The sequence below is a fragment of the Bactrocera oleae genome, chromosome 3 (genome assembly GCF_042242935.1).
Source record: "Bactrocera oleae isolate idBacOlea1 chromosome 3, idBacOlea1, whole genome shotgun sequence".
Classification (NCBI taxonomy): Eukaryota; Metazoa; Arthropoda; class Insecta; order Diptera; family Tephritidae; genus Bactrocera; species Bactrocera oleae.
This window is the reverse complement of record NC_091537.1, coordinates 33,340,646-33,365,386: the sequence shown is the minus strand read 5'-3', so window position 1 is coordinate 33,365,386 and position 24,741 is coordinate 33,340,646. Positions and strand designations below refer to the sequence as shown.

The 24,741-nt window shown below is 31.9% G+C and overlaps 1 protein-coding gene across 39 annotated transcripts in view; it reads right to left on the bottom strand.

The window, feature by feature from the left end:
- Positions 1–23,557, bottom strand: part of Mhc (myosin heavy chain) — a 32,616-nt gene extending 9,059 nt beyond the window's left edge. For 3 of the 39 annotated variants that reach the window (XR_011395125.1, XM_070106387.1, XM_070106392.1), the window contains exons 1-12: positions 21,750–21,971; positions 19,942–20,309; positions 18,962–19,105; positions 16,901–17,281; positions 16,724–16,787; positions 16,552–16,650; positions 12,166–12,269; positions 10,005–10,412; positions 9,447–9,617; positions 6,642–7,231; positions 6,275–6,392; positions 1,493–1,756 (exon numbers count right to left, since the gene is read on the bottom strand). Coding sequence is in view for 38 of the 39 variants with exons in the window: in XM_070106387.1 (XP_069962488.1) it covers positions 1,493–1,756; positions 6,275–6,392; positions 6,642–7,231; positions 9,447–9,617; positions 10,005–10,412; positions 12,166–12,269; positions 16,552–16,650; positions 16,724–16,787; positions 16,901–17,281; positions 18,962–19,105; positions 19,942–20,145 (2,547 nt within the window). In the remaining variant the exon portion in view is untranslated. Of the gene's footprint in view, positions 1–1,492; positions 1,757–2,734; positions 2,853–3,950; positions 4,069–4,662; positions 4,781–5,118; positions 5,237–6,274; positions 6,393–6,641; positions 7,232–8,219; positions 8,391–8,816; positions 8,988–9,446; positions 9,618–10,004; positions 10,413–12,165; positions 12,270–15,811; positions 15,916–16,551; positions 16,651–16,723; positions 16,788–16,900; positions 17,282–18,961; positions 19,106–19,368; positions 19,513–19,941; positions 20,310–21,749; positions 21,976–23,539 lie in introns of those variants that run through there. The other 36 variants (XM_070106393.1, XM_070106402.1, XM_070106388.1 and 33 more) reach the window with 35 other exon arrangements.
- Between the last annotated feature and the right edge of the window lie 1,184 nt (positions 23,558–24,741).

Here is a 24,741-nt window from a genome sequence, read left to right as displayed (position 1 = left end):
TTGCCTTAGGCAATAACTCGTGCCTAATCTCGTGAAGATACCTCGTCAAATAAAAAAAATTTCCATGCAAGCACTTTACTCCGATCGTTCAGTTAATATGGCAGCTATATGCTATAATCATCCGATCTATACAATTTCTTCGAAGATTAGATTAATGCCTTAAATAATAATACATGCCAAATTTCGTGAAGATACCTCGTCAAATGAAAGAGTTTTCCATACAAGCACTTCATTCCGATTGTTCAGTTTGTATGGCAGCTATATGCTATAGTCATCCGATCTATACAATTTCTTCGAAGATTAGATTAATGCCTTAAATAATAATACACGCCAAATATCATGAAGATACCTCGTCAAATGAAAGAGTTTTTCATACAAGCACTTGATTCCGAATGTTCAGTTTGTATGGCAGCTATATGCTATAGTCATCCGATCTATACAATTTCTTCGAAGATTAGATTAATGCCTTAAATAATAATACACGCCAAATATCATGAAGATACCTCGTCAAATGAAAGAGTTTTCCATACAAACACTTGAATCCGATTGTTCAGTTTGTATGCAGCTATATGCTATAGTGGTCCGATATCGACCGTTCCGACAAATGAGTAGCTTCTTTGTTAGAAAAGGACAGGTGCAAAATTTCAGATCGATAGCATAAAAACTGAGGAACTAGTTTGTATATATACAGACAGACGGACAGACAGACAGACGGACATGGCTAAATCAACTCAGCTCATCATGCTGATCATTTATGTATATATTTTATAGGATCTCCGACGTTTCCTTCTGGGTGTTACAAACTTCGTGGCAAACTTAATATACCCTGTTCAGGCTATAACAAGCAATTAAGTACGCTGGGGCGTATGATTAACACCAATTATAAACGAACTATGTACATTATGTGACATGTAATAGTCATTTATATCAAGCACTTACAAATTTGATGTGAGGCTGTTTATTAGCAATTAGATTGCTAGATTTACGATGTCAAAATACATATACATATACATATGGTCTGAGCATATGCCTACATGAAATTATAAAATTGATCATCATTGGCATGTAAATACACGGGCACTAATTATGTGAACACACTTGCTAACATTGTCAGAAATATAAGCCAAAAAATCAAACGTACAGCAAGGGGAAAAAAGAAATAGAGAAGGAATTCGACAAGTCATTAGCTCCTATTTTTAGATGCCTTTTTTTTTCTTTGCCACTTTCTTTATAGCACTACTAGTGGCGCATACATGAATTGCTGTCATAGACAAGAGTGATTAATTCCGACAGGTGCAACGACAGCAGCATAAAAATCTATATCTTTCATAATTATAGACTGACGCCAAACAAAATCCATTCTATAAAAAGGCGTTTGCTTGCTTTCCTCCACCTCCATTTAAGCAGTTATTAACTGAGAATTTAACACCGTCACCTTGTTCTTCTGCTACTCCATCAATTTCAATAATTATCGTTTTTTGTTGTTACTTACAGCAATCTCATCCTCAACGCGAGAAACGTTGAGGAGAGGCTTGATCTTCTGCCACAATTTGTACCATGGCCAGGTGCGGAGTTGAAGGTATTTGCGCAAGTTGCGTTGTACAACTTTGAGGGCCAAGCGTTGTTCTTGCAATTTCTTGAAGTTCCTACGGGCCAAGTAACCACGAGCCCATCCTTGCATCCATGACATGATTTTGCCGAGACGCTCATCACGAAATTCTTCCATCTGACCCAGGACACCAGCTCGGAAGAACACCTATTGTGTTGGATTTTTTATTTGTGTGGGGAAATGAAAATATGATTAGTAATTTTATCTTTTGTTTATAGTTTTATGCCACATATGTTGCGATTGACTTGAGCTGAGCTGAAAGAACGTCTTTGGAGTCATTTAAAATTAGTATGTTTAGATTATATCAGCAATCTTTTAATTCTTTTAATATAAATTTATTTAATTAACAGACAAAATAGTTTATTTTTTAGTACAATATATTTGTATAGATATATTATATATTTGTATATACTTGAAATCGGTGTACACAGTTATCTTCAACTATTCCATGCAACACTCTCTCAGTTCACCGCTAGTCTACTATTTTTAAAAAGCGTTTACATATAAATTTATAGATATATGTATGTGAACATATACATATATCTTGAATATCAAGTAATTTTGGAATTAAGAATGAACAAAGCATGGCTATGAAAACAGAACACCGAGCAACTATCAGAATTATAGCGTGGTTTGTAAAGCTTTAAAGCTATGAAAAATACGAGTATGTGTTGACGAGAAATTGAATATATTTACATAGATTGATATATGCATATGTCTGTAAGTACGATCACAAACAAGAATGTAGATGTGTAAAAAAACTGTGAATTATTGTAATTGTGTTGAAACCACATTGGGGCTTGTGGTATACGTAATGAGTGAAATAAATAATAAAATGTGCATGCAAACTAAGTTTAATAAAAATGTTAGTGGTTTAACGAGTTTACTGGACAAGTGTAAGGATACTGACACATACAACTTATTATTATATAATTTCCTTTAAAAATTTTTTGGTTTTGGTTTTTTTTATAGATAGTTGAAAAACACAGTTCTGTTATTGTTTAGTTTAGGTTGCTTTTTAAAAATTATTTTGACAATTTTTTACAATTTTACAAGAGACAATTTTTATTTAATCGCTTTATACTGCATTTCTTTTTATATTTTTCATTAGTGTGTTTAAGGTACCTTGGTGTTACCCAGGCGATATTGATCTTCTGGCAAGTCAATGTGTTTAACAATGATTTCAGTGGCCTTCTTATCTTTCTCTACGCCAACCAAAAGTTTCGGGCACATGATCTTGTAGCTATACGAGCATATGTAGGTACGAGAGTGTGTATGTATGTGTGAAAGTGCAATTTTGTGGGGTGTAGATAAATTGATGTCGCGATGGTTGTTTGGTTTGATCGGTGGTGTCATTTTGGATTGGACATAGTTGTTTTATTTTTAATTGATGATTTTGGTGGTGTGAAAATATAATTAAGACATTAATAATTTTATAACTGTTTACTTTATTCCATGGAAAAAAAATTTCGATTATGTAAAAGAATAGAATATGATGCGCACCTAAATAAAAATATTTCTTCTTCTGTCAAAGCAATGTATATTAAATTAAAATAAATTTGTAGAAATTAAAAATTAAAAAAAAAAATTTAAAACCTACATATTATTAAAAAGTTTAGTTATTATTTTAATAACACTTAATTTATATCCCAGAAAAGTTATGAAATACTAATTAGAAAGCAGGGTATAATTATATATAGAGTTTCATGAGGTCATTGATTTAGTGGACAATGGATGTCGGTCATATATAAGCTAATAAATTTACCCTTTATACCATATATGGTAATACGAGTATGCATGTTAATGGATATATACTATATAATAATATGCATTTAGCTTATTCATATGTATGTATGTTTAAAAGATATGAAATGTCTAGATATTGAATACTTTTTGCGTGCTATAGAGTGGATACCGATGGAGTTAAAAGCGATGGACATGAATATTTATTTCGGGACCATATCTTACTACTAGCATTAAAATAATAGAAATAATAACAATGCTAATGAGAACATGCTGAACTAATATAGTGTGTATTGATATTTTGGATGGGTGTATTTAGGGACATGCTTTATGTGTATGGGTGCTGACGGACTTTCAAATATTAAAATGTGTACGAGTGTGTAATCACGGCAATGAAACCAATTATTTTGGTAAATGCAGAGTTTAGTGTAAATATGTAATGTGGATTTGTCTAATGTTTTTAAATAAAATATTTTAAAGTTACAAAAAACTACACCGACAATATGTTTATTTGATAATGTAACTTTATATGTATGTATACTTATGCGGTATCGTGTGGCATTTTGTTTTTATTTTTTGTGACAAATTGAATTCGTGCCTTAGTGTTACCCAGTCGATATTGATCTTCATCTAATTCAGTAGATTCGATCAGAATCTTACTAGCTTTTTTTGGATCTTCCAAGCCTTTGATGCCTCTTGGGTTCAGGATTTGGTAGCTGTTGGTTTGTATATATGTGTAGTTGTAGTGGATATTGGAATTTTTTTTTTTTGTTTTAGGTTCATTTTAAATGTCAGTCTTAAAAATGTGTATGTAATCAAAATATATTTTAGTAAAGGGGAATTAAACAATATATAAAGGGCATTTATATAAGTTATTTATAAAATTAAAAAACTATAACAACAGAATTATAAATATGTATTCGTCATTGTGTTACCGGGGAAGTAAAAGGTAAACATATAATGTGTAAACATTAATGAATTAAATGATAATATAGATTGTACTCATTATGACGGAAGCTCAAACTTAAACTTTCGAGGTGAGTTTTTACACATTCCTGGGAATATATAGGCTTATTTTTTGTATATATTTGCATAGGGGCAATTCGGCTTTGGTAGATCCCTATTACACAAACGAAAATATGAACGATATATTTTGATGCAATACATGCTTTCTATTGCCGTTAAATATGCATATATATTGCATTGCAAACCAATTAAGAAACAAACTTTTAACTGAAAAACGTAATTAGAAACATTTAAATGGAAACAAAGTTTGTGGCGCATTCTTGAGAAAAAATGTAGAACCATGCCTTTGTGTGACCAAGACGATATAGATCTGGATCAAGTTCTGTGGATTCAATAAGAATTTTAGAACATTTTTTCGGATCTTCCATTCCGCTAATGTCCTTTGGATTCAAAATTTGATATCTGCGTTAAGGGAAGATGTGTTGAAACAATAAAAAAAATTTAAGCATATTTGAAGTATTTTTTGTTTTATGGTGTATTGCTGTTGTATTGTTTTGTAAACATTGTGTGTCGTGGGAGTGGAATATGTCTGTGGACGACGTATGTGTATACATATATGTAAATTTTCATTCAATTTTGTATTGCAATACATGCCAATTTAAATCAATTTAAGAAAAGTAAAGAGTAAATAACGTCAATGCGTGAGCCACAAATGCAAAGACGCCTAATTCCAATTAGCGTAAGCTTATCATGTCATGGTATACTGTATAGGTTTATTTAAATTTTTGTTTCATGCATGCCTTTGTGTGACCCAGCCGATAAAGATCTTCATCCAATCCCGTGCTCTCAATAAGAATCTTTGAGGCCTTATTATCGTCAGACACCTCCTTAATTCCACGGGGATTAAGGATTTGATACCTGTGAAAGTAGTAGTGTTTATTTTAAGTGGCAAGATTCCTAACGTCCATACAGTATTTAGTATGATGTTGAGATAAGCTTGACAGTATATGAATTTTTTCCATACTCTGCGTACCTGTGGTACATAATCATATGCGAGACAAATATTAAACACGAACATCCAATAGGAACTCAAATTACCTATTTCGATTCCAGAAATATTTGATTATGCCAACACAATATTTAATGTGTAGTAATATTTAAAAACGTGTTTATATGTTTTCAGAAAGTGTTCAAGTTTACTCAAGACAAAATTCAGGGAAAAATCAGGTCGAAAAAATTAAGAAATACGTCATGCTATTGGGTCTATACAGTCTTACAATAATACATAATATATAAAAAAAATGTTTGGGTTTTCAAACAACAAAATATATATGCAAGTCTTTCAATAATGAATATTACTTATTTGTATGCATATACTTGTATATTATATAAATATACTCGTATATGTACATAGGCGTACGATGTATAAAGGGTCAAAACAATTAATGATCTGTCTAGGAATAACCAAATTTTAAATATATAATATATAACATTACATGATACGAACAAGTACATTTGAATAAATAATCTAAGAATTTATAAACCTTTATGGATTAACGTGGGGGTAGCAATTGGTAAATGAAACTTTTAACTACATATATTAAATATGAATTGGGTAAGTATAACGTGTACTACAAGTATTTGGTAAATAATTCTACTTATATAGTTCATTCCTACAAAATGTGAAATACTAATTTGGGATAAGAATAATGTGTTTATACAGCAGTACTGTAAGTTTTAAAACTTTCGTGCAATACTGGTGGGCTGGTGAAAGTTTCATTTATAGAGACGAAGAGAACAAGAAAGAGAACGCAACGCAAATAGGATTGTAATACAGAAAATGACATGTATAGAGGCAAACAATCTGGTGTATTAAAATTTAATTTAGGTCGTACTATAAACGCTTTTTATGAGTAAGGGGAGTAAGAAAACAGATAATTAAAATTAGCTGCCTGCCTTAGTATGACCAATACGGTACATGTCGGGATCCAATCCCACAGATTCCAAACACTTGGCGGCTGCATTCTTGGGTTGTTTCTCAGCGGCCATGATGGCTGGAGCCAATATCATGTAACTTTTGGTAATTTTTGTATTCAAATTCAAAGAAAATGGGTACAAAAAATAGACAATATTTAATTAACATACTACATATTTTTCTATTTTTTTAAATTTGTTTGTTAAAGTTATATTTTAGCCGCATCTATAACTTCTAGTATCAACTAATATAAATTATACCCACTTATATTTTTATTATTCATTATTGTTATCGTTAAAAGGTTGTTTGTGTATAATGTAGTACGCCTATTATATTAGAAATACTTACCGCTGCTTGAAATCAGAGTACACCATTCTGTTGGGGAAACCTTTACGGCAAATACGGATACCTTCAAGTACACCGTTACATGTCAATTGGTGCATAACCAAGTGAGCATCTACAAGACCAGGTTGTTTCATTTCATTAGGAATGATACAACGCACGAAGTGAGGTTGTGTTGAACGCAAAGTGGTCATCAAGCTGTTCAACTGTTCCTTGTAGGCCGAAGAGACAGTAGCAAAGCCTCCACCCTTCTTACCACGACCACCCTTTGATTGTTCAGCGCCACCAGATTGACCTGCATGATCGGCGAATATTTCGATCAACAGCTTGTTTTGTGATTTCTTGAACTGATCGACCACAGTATCGTTCAATGGATCCTTGTTCTTTTCCAACCAACCAGTGATGTTATAAGCGACAACACCAGCATAATGGCCAATAGCAAAGTGGGCAGCTTGTTGTCCAGGCTTTGGAGGTTTCGGCTTCTGGAATGGTGCCGATTTGCCCAAGTGAGTGTTAACTAATTTTTCGGCGAATGTTTGATCGGTAGCCTTGGGAAACATAGACTCTTCTTCAAGGATGGATAAGATACCCATAGGCTATTTCGTAGTCGAAAGGCATGTAATGTAAGGCAAATAAAAGAAAAACATATTTGGATTAGACTAAATTATGTAAAATGAAAAAAAAAATCGACAAAAAACATTTGGCATCATGTACAAAGTTAGCGTGCGATTTTTACACTAGAATTACTATGAAAACTACCAGCTACAATAGTGCAGTAAAGTAAATTTAAGATTATGCGTACAAAATATAACATAGCTACTGTGAATGCAATGCTTACCTGTGCTTTATAGCTTTATCATTAAATTTATTCCTCTTATATACAGTTTACTAATTGTACTGCAACTTTCTTAAACAACTACAATTATTACTATTAACAAATAACAAGCACAAGATTAGCTATGTACACTTCCATCGTTATTTGAGCATTTGACTTATATATATAGATATCTTCTTATCATCAATGCTAATATTGATTTTTAAATAATAAAGGGATATTTGAATTTACGACTATTTACTGCTCCATATTTACATAACAAACGCTTTCAGGATCCCACAACTACATTGTATTTACTTAAAAATTCTTCAATACGCAAATGTGTTCTTCATACATTAATATAGGTAAGAGTCTATTTATAAAAATGTGGAGGAATACTAGGGGGTAAATAAGTTAGGCAGGGTATGTTAAGTAAAGGTGTAATTTTTACGAGAAATAAATATGGTAATGGGTACGTAAAACATTTATATAATCAATGAAAATCAAAAATTATTATAAATATTGTTGATTTAGTTGTTCGAATCTTCCTTAAGAATACCATTATTCATATTATTATTAATATACGCGTTGAAAATAACCATATCAATGTTTAAGAGTGGCTATAGAATCACCAATCTTTTGGGATTAGATTCTGATGAAGCGATTAATTTTCTATTATATTGACTAATTGTTGTTTTACTATGCGAAGCCCATAGCGAAGCAAATATTGCGTTGCAACTTCTTTTTTACTAAATTTTCAGTGCCAATACCTTCTCAATCAATTCAATACACATCTGCAAATCCATTCCGAAATCGATGAAAGTCCATTCAATGCCTTCGCGTTGGTATTCTTCTTGTTCCAAAACAAACATGTGATGGTTGAAGAATTGTTGAAGTTTTTCGTTAGTGAAATTGATACACAATTGTTCGAAACCGTTGTACTGTATATGAGAGGAAAATGGAACACAACAACAAAACATGGTAAATGTAAGGTTAAAAGGATATAAATGTTAATGTTCAAAAGTTAATTATGTGGGTTTTATGTAGGACTAGTGCAGGTGAAAGGTGGTAGGGTACTTCCTCATAGATACACACAATTCAAAAAAGTGGGGGAGTGAAAAGAGAGCACGTGCAATACACACATATTTCATTCAGTGACTTTGTAATATTGGATGCAATATGAATAATTGGTGTTGAAATCAAATGCTTTACCGTCATTTACCTCAAGTTATACATTATTCCCAATATCTACAATACTTATTGGTTTAGATACTACGTAAAGAATTTAAAAATTTATTAAATAGTATGCTTATGAACTTTTCATTTATATTTTATTGTTGCTCTTTTGATTCGCGTTCAAAACCAACCTTTTCAATCATCTCAATACATGCCAGCAAATCCATGCCGAAATCGATGAACGCCCAATCAATGCCTTCTCTCTTGTACTCTTCTTGTTCCAAAACGAACATGTGATGATTGAAGAATTGTTGTAATTTCTCATTGGTGAAATTGATACACAATTGTTCAAAGCCATTGTACTAATGGTCGTGGTGGTGATAGTTGGTGATTCATGGTAATAATTTACAAGACAATTATATATAGATGTTGGGAATACATATGGATAAAACAAATAATTAATATACCATTGAATAGTGGGAGATATCTAATTGTGCGAGTATTCTTGCAATCATGAATTAAAATAAATTGTGCATATTTTAATGTACAAAGTGTTATGAATGGGGGCATATCCAAGGTATAGTTTATGCAAATTTAATACTTGTTTTGAACTTCAAAATCATATACTTTGACTATATAATGCATACCAGTACCTGTTTTATTAGACAACTGATTTTTCTTTTAATAAATAACAAAACTTTGACAACATATCATACAGCATATTGATAAGAACAGAACAAAGTGACTAGCTTGCAACGGTTTCACATGAAACATATGTACATAGAAATGTCTTCATCTTATCATTGGTTTTGAATAAGCACCTTTTCAATGAGATCGATACAAGCTAGCAAATCCATACCGAAATCGATAAAGTCCCAATTGATACCTTCGCGTTTATATTCTTCTTGTTCCAAGACAAACATGTGATGGTTGAAGAATTGTTGTAATTTTTCATTTGTGAAGTTGATACACAATTGTTCGAAACCATTGTACTATATTGAAGTAATACATGGATAAGAGTTGAGCTTTGCTTTCGTTCAGTAAACAAGATTATAATGAATATAATGTGTGACTACTCTATATAGTATATGGGGCAATATATGACTGTATAAATTGGACGTTAAAGACCATGTGTATTTGAAATACCATAAATTGGTGTCTATCTTCATTCGTTTCGGAGACATGTCATCGTCCAAAAGAAGTGTTAGTGTAAGATCAGCACTTATGCCGTAACCAAGTTGGGAATCATACTCGGCTGCAAGCAAATAACTAGAGTGCAAGATTCATGCGCGTTTATCAAATATGTGTATCTCACATGAATCCTACATAATAGTTGTACCTCTTATTAGCGTGTTCACGGAGGACCGTGTCATACTTACGTCGAAAATTTCAAAACCAGCAATATCCAGTACTCCAATAAAGTGCTGACGTTTTTGCTGAGTATCCAGAGTTTCGTTACACTTCTTGACCAGCCATTTGAAGAGACGATCAAATACACCCTTGCAGAGAGCACCAATGGAGTTGGTGACCTGTTGCACGTTACGACCTTGGGTAACGAATTCGTTACCGACCTTAATGCGGGGCTTCAACAAGTTCTTGTAAAGTTCAGCGGTGTCACAACCGAACAATTTAGCCACACGACCACCTTCTTCTTCACCATCTTGTTCAGCTTGCTCTTCGCGACCACGTTGCTTGAACTTCATGCCACCCATGTGCATGACAGCGGCGGTGATCTTGTAGACATCCTGTTTCTCTTGAGCGGTGAAACCCAAGATATCGAAGGCTTGCTAAATGTCGGAGTAAGGTAGGAAAATTGAATAATATTAGTTTCAATTTATTTTTGATTTTATTTCTAAATAAATGTTATAAATGTTATTTGTTTAGTTTTTATTTGCAGTTTTAAGGTGTTTGAAAGCGAGAGTTTATGACATGTTGTTTGGCTTTTTTGTACAGCTAAGGGAGTGTAAATTGTTTATATTTTCTACAACATATTTTAAAATCATCGATATTAAACAATATTAAAAGCAGGCAAAGAAAAACAACTATCAAACTTAAATGCAATAAGTAAACCACAAAATAAATATTTATACAAGCTACAATATGGAAAAATATACAAATACATAAAAACTTAATATTAGATTTCGTAGAAAGATTTATTCTTCAATGTAATATTCATTTCTACGCTGGAAATAGTAAAACTACATATTTGCATGTATCAAGCTGCTATTAATTAGTATATATGTAGATGCATTAATGAATTGAATTGCGTTTCTCACTAAGCCAATAATTTTTATCTATTTACTCAAATTAAATATTTAATCCGAATAATAAAAATAATTTTAAATAATAATAAGCTGTTTCGGATCTTTCTTCAAAATCTATTATCATGTATAATATTTAATGTCTAATTTTTTGTATGAAGTAAGTAAATAAATTTTCTTAAGGAAAATCGAATTGAAGAAACGTTGATGAAAGCGACTAGGATATAGACGTAAATAGATTCCGGAATTTTTGGAAAGCGTAGAATATTTGAACTATAAATTTTAACCAAAAACTCTATTATAAGATGGAAAAAGTAACAAACGTGCATGTAAATAAAAAATAAACTTTTTTTAGTTTATAAGTTCGGTAACTATACGTGTTCCATGGTTTTTGAAATACAAATTTCCGTATTATCAAATAAAAAAATTTCATGAGCAAGCTTCCTTGCGAACCAAGCATGTGTATACACAAACATATGCATACGAAAATACAGTCTATCGGAATATATATGTAAGTACTTGTATAATAAATTAAATAATGTGGAGCCGAACTATCCTTCCACTTTATTGAGGTATACAGCGCACAACGATCAGCAAATAGCAATGAATGAATCACGCTGTAAAAAATGACATTAGCACGAGATACAAGTTGATGCAACATTTCGTTTTCCTTTTGTAACAACGCAAGATACCAATTATAACATAATGCATTTTAGAGTTATGCTAACTAGTGTGCTGGCACTTTTGTACTCGTATTAGGCGTAAATTTTCAATATTCCGCCCGTGCACGCTTTAATTTTCGATTTTTATTTTGTGTGTGTGTGCAAAGACATTCCAACAAATGTTCATAGATGCAATATAATGACATACAAATACAGTAAAGTATGAAATTCAACGTACAAACGAGCGATCTAACGTAGAACAATAAGTGTAGAAAAGAGCAGATTTAAGGAGTTTGGTAAAATTCAGATACGCATGTCAAAGAAAAGTAACTTAAGGTTCAATGTATTGTGGGTGTATATGTAAATACTAAAAGGTGGATGGTAGTGGTGTTGGCTGTTGTACTTAGTACGGCATAATTATGGCAGGCGCCACATTAATGCACGCAGTATATAAGTGGTGCTGGTGGCATGCGCATTTAACTATGTTTGGTGGATTTGGCGTCGTTGCGTACATAAGTACCAACTAACTACACTAATTGGCTTGCTCTATGTTGGTTTTGTATTTTCTGCGTTTCTGTTTTATGTTTTTGTTTTTCGTTGTTACGTCGAAAACTTACATCTGCCAGCTGGAATTCCTCACCGTCATCCATGTTGGGTACAGTGACTTTACCCTGAGACACGTTAAAGTAATCGTAAATATTATCAGATAAGAAGCAAACGTCTGCACAAGAGTCGAGAGAAGAAAATTGTTGTGGTATTTTTTGGATTAATTTTGCACATGACAATTTCATAAAATATGTAAAAATGGCAATGAGGGAAACGAAAAAATCAAGTGTGTAGAGGTAGTGCGAGATTTGATATAGGAAAAAAGTGTTTTTTTATTTCTTGACTGTTTACGGTAAAAATGGAAAATATGGATATGTTTTTTTTTTTATTTTCAAGTGTAAAGCCTATAGAGCGGGAAATAAAATATTGACTTATAACTGATGCCGATTTTTGTTTGTTTTATAATGAACAGGTTTATTAAAGCGCAAAACATACTAAACTGAATAAAATGCTTTATGAAGTAGGAAACACGTCATTTTGTAAATCATTTTAAAAATATTTTTTTTTGTTTTTGGTTTGTATTGAACGAATATTTCTATTTCATATCGTACGTAAAATAATGCACTCAGTAAAGGTATACATATTGTATATTAATATCGTTGCGTGGGCTGTTTTTAGTGAGTTGTAACTCAAAGTAATAAGTTTTTGTGCCGGTATCAGAACCACTGTACCAAGAATTTGAATTTAACACTTGTAGCGCTGTTTAATAATATTGAACGATTTCTTGATTATGATTCAATTGACTATTTCACCCCGTTTTTGATATGCATTATATTGTGTATGCTCAATACCCGTAATGCCTTAAAGATGATAAATGTTATTATGTCAAGCAGTGTCAAATCGTAAATAAGTACAATATTGTTTTTTACAAGATTTGTTGTATTTGGACCATAAAGTGAATGCATTAAATGGGGACCAAATATTACTAAAGGATCTACTACTACTTAGAAAGATAATAATTATTATTTCAGCAAGAGATAGAAATTCCGGAATAACATAGGAAAATTAAACTTATTTACAATGAAATTGACATAGAAATGAAAGACAATGAGTAAATAAATATTTGAAGTACTTCAGAGAGGCCAGCAATATGAAATCCAAGTAGGTACAATAAATATGTAACTATAAAATAACTTTATATTAAATATTAATACAAAATCTCGTTTATTTCTGTACAGCGAAATGACAGACAAGAAATTGAAATAACAAAAAAATACATAACATTTGAAAATATATTTTTAGAAATTATGTATTAAAGAGGTTTGCAGAAAAAAATATACAGAAAGACATATTTGAATAGGTAGAAGGATAATATAGAACTAAACATTGCTAGTGTGAGATTTTGTAACATTGTAAGATTGAAAAGGCTCACACCAACTTACGTCAGTCAATTCAAATTCTTCGCCATCGTTGACACCGGCTATCCTTGTTTTACCCTGACATATTCCAGGATAATCACCAATATGGTTCGATAAATATGCCATCTCTAGCATTTGTTTACATACCGTTATTTGGTTTCATAAAAAGTAACGATACAAAATACGATATATAAAATAGTTATCAGTGAAGGAGGCTGCGGGCAAGTAAGGCGAACTCAACTGAGATGTAGTAAGGAAAAGGATTATGCAGGATAGTTTTAGGAGCTGTTTAGAAAGAATTGTGGTAGAAAAGTATCCCAAATGTTGGTTACACGTTTATAATGTTTCTTAATTAAAGATTGATATGTATGAATACTGTGTGTGGACTTAAGTTACTTCTTAAGTTTATGGTTGACTGGAAAATAACATTTGAAGGGTATCTTACGCGTCGTTGGCACTACTTAATTGTCAATTTGTAATTGTTATGCCATGTAGAAATCGGTTGTCATTTGATTAGAGAAATATACATAAGTATATAAGTACGTAGAAACATAATATTCTAAAACAGTTATATACATATGTTTTTGCTAGATTTTTAAGATTTCAAGCAATAAACATCTCTGTGCACAAAATAATATTATTCAATATGTAAAATAACTTTATTATAAATACTAAATGCAGCTCAAAGATAGTCTAACCTCGAAGCCAGGGATAAAAGCACTGACACGAGGCATAAGTGCACAAACAGTCACCGACTTTCCTTCCTTCCGTACTTACCGCCCGTATCAAACCAAATTTGTCAAAATTTATGCCCGTAGTTGCAACGCAGAAATCGGTTGTTCTCTTTTGTTTTCATTTCACCAATGTTGCCATTGTTCTATTTGTATACACGATTTTTCACACATTTAGTTTTTCAGTTATAATTTTTCATAATGTAAAAGCTCAAAACTAAAATCCAACTATTAAAAATAGTTTGTCTATTTATAAATAAGTGTATTCGACTGTGGTTTTGAGTTATTTTAGGAATAACTATCCAATATATTCAAGTCCATTTTTTAATCACTACAAAATATCGAGATTGGCAACCCTGCGTTGCAAGAGATTGCTGCACTATCAGCTCACTCGTTTCTACGAAAAAAATCCAATTTTCGCGGATATCCTACCGTACGGCTTGTTGAAGTCGACGGTAGAAGCGGTGGTAAACAGTCATTTACTCTCTCATAAGGAGGAGGATAAAGGAGCGAGTGTGTAAGTAAAAGAGAGTAATAACATTGAGTTCAAATATTGAAGACGACAAAGAGTATTAAATGACATCTATAACCTCAGTATGATAAGTGGTGGTGCTGGAAAGCGTTAACACTCGAGTAAACATTTGAGACTTTGTAATGAGTGAGTTTAACATATTTAAAGGTAGTTATTAGACATCTGTTAAGTTTCTGTCCTCTTTCCAGTATACAGCCTAAGTTAAGGATTAGACGTGTTGAAGATATTTTTAGAAATTGATTCAGTCTTAATTTTATTATTATTTTCTTATACATTTTTTAATCTAGCACTGAATACATCAGCATTTTGGTTAAATTTTTTACTTTAAATTTTCAATTGATTATTGAGTAAATATTTTAGCAATATGTTAAGACCCATTTACATGTGTAATATATGTATTAACTCATCAATGTATATTACGTCAACAATTTGATACTCTTCACCATCGTCAACGTTGGGTATGGTTATTTTTCCTTGCGATACAATACTGTAATCGGTAATATTATAATATAGTATACAATATTCTGTTGTTGTAATAATGAGTACAAGTATTTGTTGATGTGATTAAGAAGATACGGAAGGCACAATTGTTTTTGAATTTAGTATGTAGTAAAAAAAAAAAAAAATTAAATTAAGTTTGCGTAAAATGTCCTATCGCGTAATATACCATGTGTCTAATCAATGTTCTGCGGTCAGGTAAATAAGAAAACCGTAGATAGACAATTTAAGTCAATGAATTTCGAAAGGTACTGTGGGAGAGCAGCATTAGAAAGTACCTATGAGGGCACAGTAAAGCATTTGTACAATAGTGCGTTAAATAATATACCTACAGGTTTATATTACTCAAGCCAATGTCAAACTTATGATACGACATGAATATATGTATATTGACTGTGAATAATACTTTGGTTAATTAGTAAATTTGAAGTTAGACATATGTAATATAGTGTTAACGGTAGTACAAAATCAAATAATTAGGGTAGTAATTAACGAAAGAATAGCAACATTTTTATAAATAAAAGTATTAGGAAATTACATCGGTCAATTGGAATTCTTCATTATCATCGATACTGGCGACTGTGACCTTGCCCTGAGAGACAATGTGGTAATCGTAGATGTTATTGGTCAACAGACAAGCGTCTGAGTGTTTGAATGATATGGTATCATTGACAATTTGGGTTTGTATATTTTGTTTTTGATAAAAAAAAAGTGGAAAGGTAAGAATTTAATAATTTGGCAATACGTAATATTTATTTTTGTAAATAATATTTGTGTATGTATATAGTGTAAATTTAATTAATAGTATTTTAATATATTTATGTTTTGTGTGACAAGTGAATAGGAAAGTGGCTACAGATGAATACAAGAACTGGTAATAATAGTTTAATTGTATGATTTTATTAAAAGTTTCGAATAATATCTAATTAAAATTTGTTATTACAATATACTATGGAAATGTATGTATATGTCTATACAAGTATATATGCGTGTGTACATATATATCTTATTGGTATGTATCAATATGTATGTATTATATACAATATTTTTATGAAAAACACAGTTTTATAATAGTATTTGTTTTAAGTATTTAATTTTTTTGTCTTTAAAATAACTTTTGAACTCGTTTGCTCTTGTCACTCGAATTAATAAACTTCTTTTAAAGTAGTTATGATTTTCGAATTAGCGTATGATTTTTAATGACTTTTATTTTTTTGGATAGTCCTGAGATATTTTATCACCTCTGGGGTAAATAAAAATTAAATTTGATTGTCTTACCTTTAACTCCGGGAACGGAGCCAGACATAATCTGGTAGAAGATGTGGTATGAACGTTCCAAAGATTGCTGAGAGATTACACGAGCTTTCTCCAGCAAATCTGGAAATGTAAAAAGTAAACAATTAATTACTTAATTGAAACACAGAACAGCGAGCAAAAATTATAAACTCACAAGTCTCAATATCAGCACCAGCCAGTTTACCGCTTGGGCCGAAGTGAATACGGATAAATTTACCCTAAACATCGGCAAGAGAAGATATTTGTAAAAGAAAGAGGTGAGAGGAAAATTGTTGTGTAAGTAATAAGTTTCACTTTGTTGTACTTAACATTCTAAACGAGCAACACTTACGAAACGAGAAGAGTTATCGTTACGCACGGTCTTAGCGTTACCGAAAGCTTCAAGTACAGGGTTAGTTTGTACGACCTGATCTTCCAGGGAACCTTTGTTCTTTTGCGATTCATCCTTCTTTGTTGAGGCACCGACAGTGGCGAAGTACGCAATTACTTTCTTCGTGTTTTCAGTCTTACCAGCACCAGACTCACCAGTAATCAACATAGATTGATTGACGTGGTTGGTCAACATGTCGACGTAGGCACCATCAGAAATGGCGAAAATATGTGGTGGCACTTCATTACGGCGCTTGCCACGATACATCTTAGCGCAACGGTTGGTATATACGGGGTAACGCTTGTAAGGATTGATGGCAACGCAGAAAAGACCGGAGTAGGTCTACGTTTCAGATCGTTTCGACACAAGTTGGAAAAATTAAAAAATGTTGAAAAATAATTGAATTAAATCAGTCATTAGTTTCTATGTATCAAAATAAAAAAAAGAACTCAAATTACTAACAAATTGGAGCAATCAATTTTAAAATATAACTATAAGTTTTGACCTTGCGCCTTATAATAAATGAAATGAAATAGTGAGCAATAATATATTACGCTACGTGGAGTTTTTTCTTTAGATTTTAAATTAGAAATAGAAATTGCGTAAAAACCCCAAACAACGTAATACTATTGTAGATGACACCTAAAGATTTCAATATTAAAATATAGAAAATCTAATTAAATGTTAAAGTTATTTCTTAAAATTTTTCGCATTCATTTTTGTGATTTGCTTAAATGTCAACGCATTCGAGTGTTTTTGATGTGTTGGGGTGATTTCGTTAATTATGTTGGTTCGATTATTCTTTACTATGTTTTGTCCTCTTTGCTTGATTTGGTAAATGTAATTTTACTCAGCTCGAACGCGTATGATATTTGCTCTGTGTTGACAAGTGATGGTTCATATACTGTGTGATGCAACTAGTACGTACATATTTATTAACATTCCATTATCTTAACAAAATGTGTTTTAATTAAATGCCGTTGGTTTTTATCTCTGCGTTTGTCAGGAAACATAACGTAGTTTGTAATGTGATTGATGGTTGGTGGATTTTGTGTTCTTGTGTATTATGCAATGGGTTTGGGCATATAAAATGTTCCATAATTTGATGAGTTTTATGCATTTTGAATTTGGATTTTTGGGAAATGGATTTGCTGTAGGAATGTGTATGGCTATATGAAGATTCCAAAAATTTTCTTAAGTTTCAGTCTATCCTTTCACTGGGTTGTAATAGTGTGGGTTTATCGTGCTTATGTTTTTTATGACGTTCCTTGATGAACTGGTGAACAAAATTGCCAAATTTGGCATTTAATTTTGTTTTTTAATTAGTATGTGGCGGTGTTAGCGCATACGAAGGATATTGATGCTAATGGAATAATAATGATTAGTGGATTAGATTTTTAAAACAAATTAAAATATGTGTAGCTTGGATTGGGATAACAATTAAACATTATAATCATCATACATCATATATAAAATTTAAAACAGATTCAAAAAGCTTATTAAATTACATTTCCGATTTCCAATTCAGATGTTGAAAACACAAATTTCTGTTTTCCAAATATACTTCATTTTAAAATAAGTAAAATTAGAGAGTGCCGTATCTCATATTTTGCTTAAAGAGCTTTACTGATTTCTCAATATATTTTTATAGTACTTACATGAATTTCATTATCTTGTTTAAATAAAATATGTGCATAACAGTTCTTAATTGCTTATCATAAGCTATTAGCATTTCTAAAGAAAATTTTGCATTAGTTCGACACAAATAAGCATCTGAAGTTTTTCTAACTGAATTTTAGTCAGCTGCATGAAGGTTCATTTCTCTTGTTCTTTTTGATAATTAGTTTGTGTTGTAATAGTTTGATCCTGAATGAAATGAAGATTTATTTTGTTGTGGTAAGGTTGTGTATAGGTATAGACAATTCAATTTCATACAATAACAAACACAATAAACAAAAACATTCAAAGCAAACATTGCGGGGTTTGGTGGAACCCATTTCAATCGGTTCCGACCATACTTACGTAGATAAGTTTGTTGTAGTACCGCTGTCTCAAGTTATGCAGCACAGAAGCGTCGTTCAAATATGTCAAGTTAGACATATCCTCGGCCTTTTCGTATTTCGGAGGATTGACTTGTTGAAGCTGATCTTTCTTAAAGTCTTTGGTCTTTTGTTTTGTGCGTCACATTTCAAGCGTTTTTTATACGTTTTATAATTTTTAGTATAGTTTTTTAGTTTTGATTTTGTGAGTACCCGATTTTATGTGTTTTAAAATTATTTTCATTTTATGTTTACATTTTCGCAGTGATTTTGTTAGGTTTATTTTCATTCGTTTCATGGGTAATGAAATATTTTAAAATTTAAGGTCAGAGAGAGAGAGAGAAAGAAAAGAAAAAAGGTTTATTAGTGCAACGTTTTGAGGAAACTTACGTAAATCAGTTTAGCGTAGTAACGTTGTCGCAAATTGTGCAAGACACAGGGTGTATTGAGCACAGTCATATCGGCCATATCTTCAATTTTTTCGAATTTCGGAGGGTTCGTTTTTTCGACCTTATCGGCTTTAAAATCCTTGGTCTAAATGTTTTACAATACCACATAATAGAAATTTATAAATAAATGGTTTGAAATTATTCATAAGGGGATACATTATGGTGAATAAATAACATTATATATTACTGCCTTTTTATTTAGACAATTTCAGAATCATTTACAAATCTGCACTATATAAATGAAATGATTTCCTTTTGTTTTGTTAGAGGCATCTTCCTGTACCAAGAGAAAAAGTATCGACGAAAAAACTAAGTTTCAACTAACATGAGAAATAGAATTTATTCAGAATTTACAAAAACCAATGAAAGATTCCTACAAAATTTTTACTTCTAGTAATGTTTTTTGCTATATTTAGTTTCGTTTAGCCTGCAACAACGTTTTACTACTATCCATATTGTGGAGTTTTTTGTTTGTACATCATCTGCATATACAAATTATTAACGCTTGTTTTACCTCGCCGCCAGGCAGGCCCACAGAGACGATGTCACCCTTGGTGGCCTTAATTTCACCAAGAAGATAACCCTCCTTCTCATCGGGCACCCAGCAATTCTTCTTGGAGTCATAGGGTTTCGATTGATCGATACGTCTTTGTTCCAAAGACACGAACAGGTATGGGGTTGGATCCTCATCCTCTTGGCTAGCAATTGGCTTCGGCATCTTGGTTAAAGATTCGCTTTTTTCTTAACAGAAAACGTTAATTAAATATATATTATTGTAACTCGAATGAGAGTCGGGGCTTGAGTGCAAAAGTCGAAGTTCTTGCCAAGTCTTCCTTTTCAAAAGATTGAAATGTTTCGCGTCGTCTCAGCCCAAATGCTTCCCTAAAATAGAAAAAATATATAAAACCTCATATTAATTTTCACTTTATTGTACCGAACGAAAACACCTTATGGTTAAAATGTTTACTAAAGTTCTAAAATATGTTTTATATGTGTTTGGATATTGTGGTTGATTGTGTATTCTGTATTGCGATTGGATTTAGGCAAAAAGTAAAAATAATAAAAGTGGGAAGAAGGGGTCCCGAAGAAAAAGCCTAACAATATCAAAACCGTGAAATATAAAATAATTTTTAACGGTCAGAAAACAAATTAATCCTTCTCTAACTATATCGCAAATATTTCCCAAAACGTTATTTGTTTTTCTAGATATTCTGAATTGTAATCGGATAGTTTCTCTCTAGATTTTCTTTGCTCAATTTTTTTCATTAGTCCGCAGCGCTATTCGCTTGCGCTCTCTATTAGTCCACAAAAGTTTTTACTGCGAGTATGTGAGTGTATTTACTGTGCGCTGCATGACCTAATACAGGTAACGTGGCGAATTATGGCGGATGTTGCCTTTCGTATACAACACATAATGAAAATCTCAATAATAGCTGAGACATGAACCAATAAATGGCGTGGAAAAAGCTACATAAGCAGCGATTGTTTGTTGCGCTTGCTCTTAGTGAAGCTGTCAGTGGTTCCTGCTTTAGCAACTCAGCTAACGTCTGAATGAGTGTGTGTGGAATGTGTGGGTTGCTGTTTAAAATTAGCATTCGGAGATGCTGCAACCTCGCCACCACATGCCTATATACATACATAGGCGCACACCTATTTTCTACGAAAACAATTCTATAAATACATTATTTAAATGTTGTTTTTTATATGGTCTTGTATATGAACTCAATACGTTTGAAAACTTCTTTATTATAAACTAATATTTGTTGTTATGTGCGTGTGTGTGTACTTAGTATTCTCTGTGGTGCAACTGTTACGTAAGCCTTTCGAAAATTCGCAACACTTCCGTTTAAAAGAAAACAGTTAATTTTTATATTAAATAACACATTAAGAATGCAAAATGTGTACAAATAGGTACGTGTAATTGAAAATTTTATCGAAATTAAGTTTAATAATATTCCTGAGGTTTGTAAATTCTAATGTGTATGTACTTAACAAGGTTTATGTATACCTATATAAAACATTACATAACAAAGAATACACATATGCATTCGATATGTTTCAAGATATCCTACAAAATCTCTGCCGCGGCACAAAAATAGTCGCTAATGTAATATACGTGAATCCTATTTCAGGCTATAACATTATTTCAGAATATTTAATGTCTTTTTTTAATACAATTTCACCACATATGCACTGTTTTTTATTTCAATATTTCTAACATTATTTTTAATAATTTAAACACTTTTCAGACTTCTGTTCAGAACGATTTCCTTTTTATCGAAAATACTCCTCAACGTATGTTTTTTTGTATTTCACACTTACTTCGCGCTTTGGCAAAAGCTATTCAAAAATTTAATCTCACTTTTGAATAAAAATTGCTTTCAATTGTTCTTAAAAATGTTCGTAATTTACGAAACAAATCTTGGGAACCGTTTGTCGGCTGTTCGTTTTGAAAAAAAAGAACGAATAAGAAATCAGAAATTCAATTAAATTAATCGCTTTCTAACAGCATCCGCACAAAAGGAGATGATCTAAAACGTCCGAGTTGCAAGATCACAATGAATTGGAAAACGCGAAAATGTCTTGAGCTCTAAACAAGAAAATATAAAGTGGCTAAAATAAAATTCTCTTGCAGAGAGTATTTCAATGTAGTACATCGCCTTAAAAAATCGGTAATATTTTGAAATTTCGAAATCGTTTTCCATATGTTTGCATGCCAGCGCACGAACGACACCGTGTGAAAACTATTCGGCAGATAATAGCTGGTCGCTGGTCGCCACCACATTGGCCAGTGCGAGACACCTATGCGTACGCATGGACATGTAAATGTGTAGAAATATTGCTATTTCTATCGTGCTCTTTCACCTTGCGCTTCGTGTGTGAATATGAGTTTGTATGTGTATATGCATATGTATTAATATGTACGAATTTTCTTTCGTATACTTCCTGATGCTACTGAATAAATTTTTAAATTAAATTTTTTCATTTCGAAAACCATGAAATTAACATGTTCATTTGATAAAATGGATTCCTGTTAATTTCTGTTAGAACATTGTACCAATATTTAGCTGAACGATTTCGTAAAAGTGCTAATTCTTTCTTCCTATTGGTTGATCACTTTATGTGTGATTTGAAAGTGTTCTATTTTTGAAAATATTATTTGTGCATGTTCGCACGGGTTTTCTAACTTTAACGCAAAATTAGATGAATTATTTATTCAAGAAGACATATTTACAGGCGTATACAAATATGTGTCGAAAGTATAGGGTATGCTAGATGTAGTATTATCCATTAAATGCACATTTGTGTCACTCATTTGACACCAAACAAATTTCGTTTTGAAATTTGATATTAAATTTATTATTGCATATATTATGGTATAAAGCAAGAAAAAGAGATAACTTAGGCTGCATCGAAGTTATAATACCTTTCACAGGTGCATTTCTTTTAACATAAAAGGTTATACAAAGATTTTTATCTCAATTTTGACCGGTCGGTTTGTATGGCACCTATATGCTATTCTGATCTGATCTGAACCATTTGCACAGGTATCAATGAATTATATAATATAAAACGCAGTGTGAGTTCGAAAATCACTAAAGATGTGATATATATACATATGTAATATGTTCAAAAATTTATCAATATTAAAAAAATAATATTCCACATTAGTATTTAGTGGCCACGTCGTAATCCATTGGTTTTGGCCTCTATTTTCAAATAACGGTTTGGGTATTGAGTAATCCACAAGTGTCTCTTAAGTGATCCTTTTGTCCTGTACGGCATGTTATATACACATTTATCATTACTTTGCTAGTTTTGTTTTTCCACTATATATTTGGAAATAACTATAGAAGTCACTTAAGCTTTTATCACTAACAATTTTTGAAAAACAGATAAATAAACTGGATTGGCAGGGTTTTAATTTTTTCTGCTCATACTGCTACTACTTCTCGATCGCTCGTATGCACATTAACTCTCTTTCTTTCTTGCTTTCGCTCTCACATAATTGGGATTCAAGCCACAGTGAAAACACAAAAAACGGTATTGCTTTTATTCACAGTAAAAATACACAACCAAAAAATAATCCAACATTAAGGTGTTGAACTTACGCGTTCGAAAGCCGTTCTGACCCACACAGCCGGCACTGTTCCTTTTTATATGAGGCAATTTGATACCATATACTAGCAATCCGCCGATATTTGCCGAACCGCTTACGCCAAAGCGCTAAAAGCACACAAGATACCGTTACTGCCGCCTCTTCTTGATCTCTTACACCCCCTCCTATTTAGAACATCCATCCACACATTGACAGATCACTGCTATTATGTATTCATTTTGTTTGTATGCGTATTCGTTATATACGCGCATAGCTTGTCCTGGTGGGTATTCGCTCCCTTTTTCGGTGTACGCTCATGCCCGCGATCTGTCGCTATGTACGAATCGCTAGCATAGTTTTCGTTGTGCTGTTGTATGCGCGATTGGCGTATTCAGTACGCTCGTATGCGGTAGCATGACTCAGTTGCTTTGGCATTTGTGGTGGTGTGATAATAGCCATTGAAGTGATGCAATCGATTGCGTTAGTATAAAGTTTGCATAAAGTATCAGGATCCATTAGAGAGAACAACCGAATAAAAGTGATCGTGAAAGCTTTTTGAGAGATTAGTGGATTTATAAGAGAACACATATATGTACATATGTAAGAAATGATGAGATTTAGTAACATATATAACGCATAAAAAGCGTTTCGGAATGGGCATGGATATGAACAGTTTATTTTGACTTTGAAAATAGAATCTTGAAATTCACAGAACCACCCTGAAATTATAATTTCTTAACATATTTTATATAAAATTATGTATTTAACTGCACCTCATATAATATATAATTAATTTCAGACTCTAATGTTTTTTTACATTTCAATAAAAGAAAATGTATGTATAAAATAAATATATATTTTCATTATATAGATGTACGCATATACCTATAAGTATTCGAGAACTTTAACTATGGTTAAGCATCAAACTACTCAGTAAATATATCAGTTTATGAATAGAAATTCCAATCTGAAATACAACTAGACTAAAAACCATTACTCTTATACCAATTAAAGAACGATTTTCTAATGATATGCTTTATTTTATACTTATAAATTTTTTTAACTGATGTGGGACTTATATAAACAAAATATAAACAAAAGAAAATCTTCATTAAATATTTGAAAAAGGTTAAGTAGTTTATCATAGTAAAACACATCAGACAAGTCATTTATCGTTTCTGCTATTAAATGCGATGCTGGGCATCACATTACCTG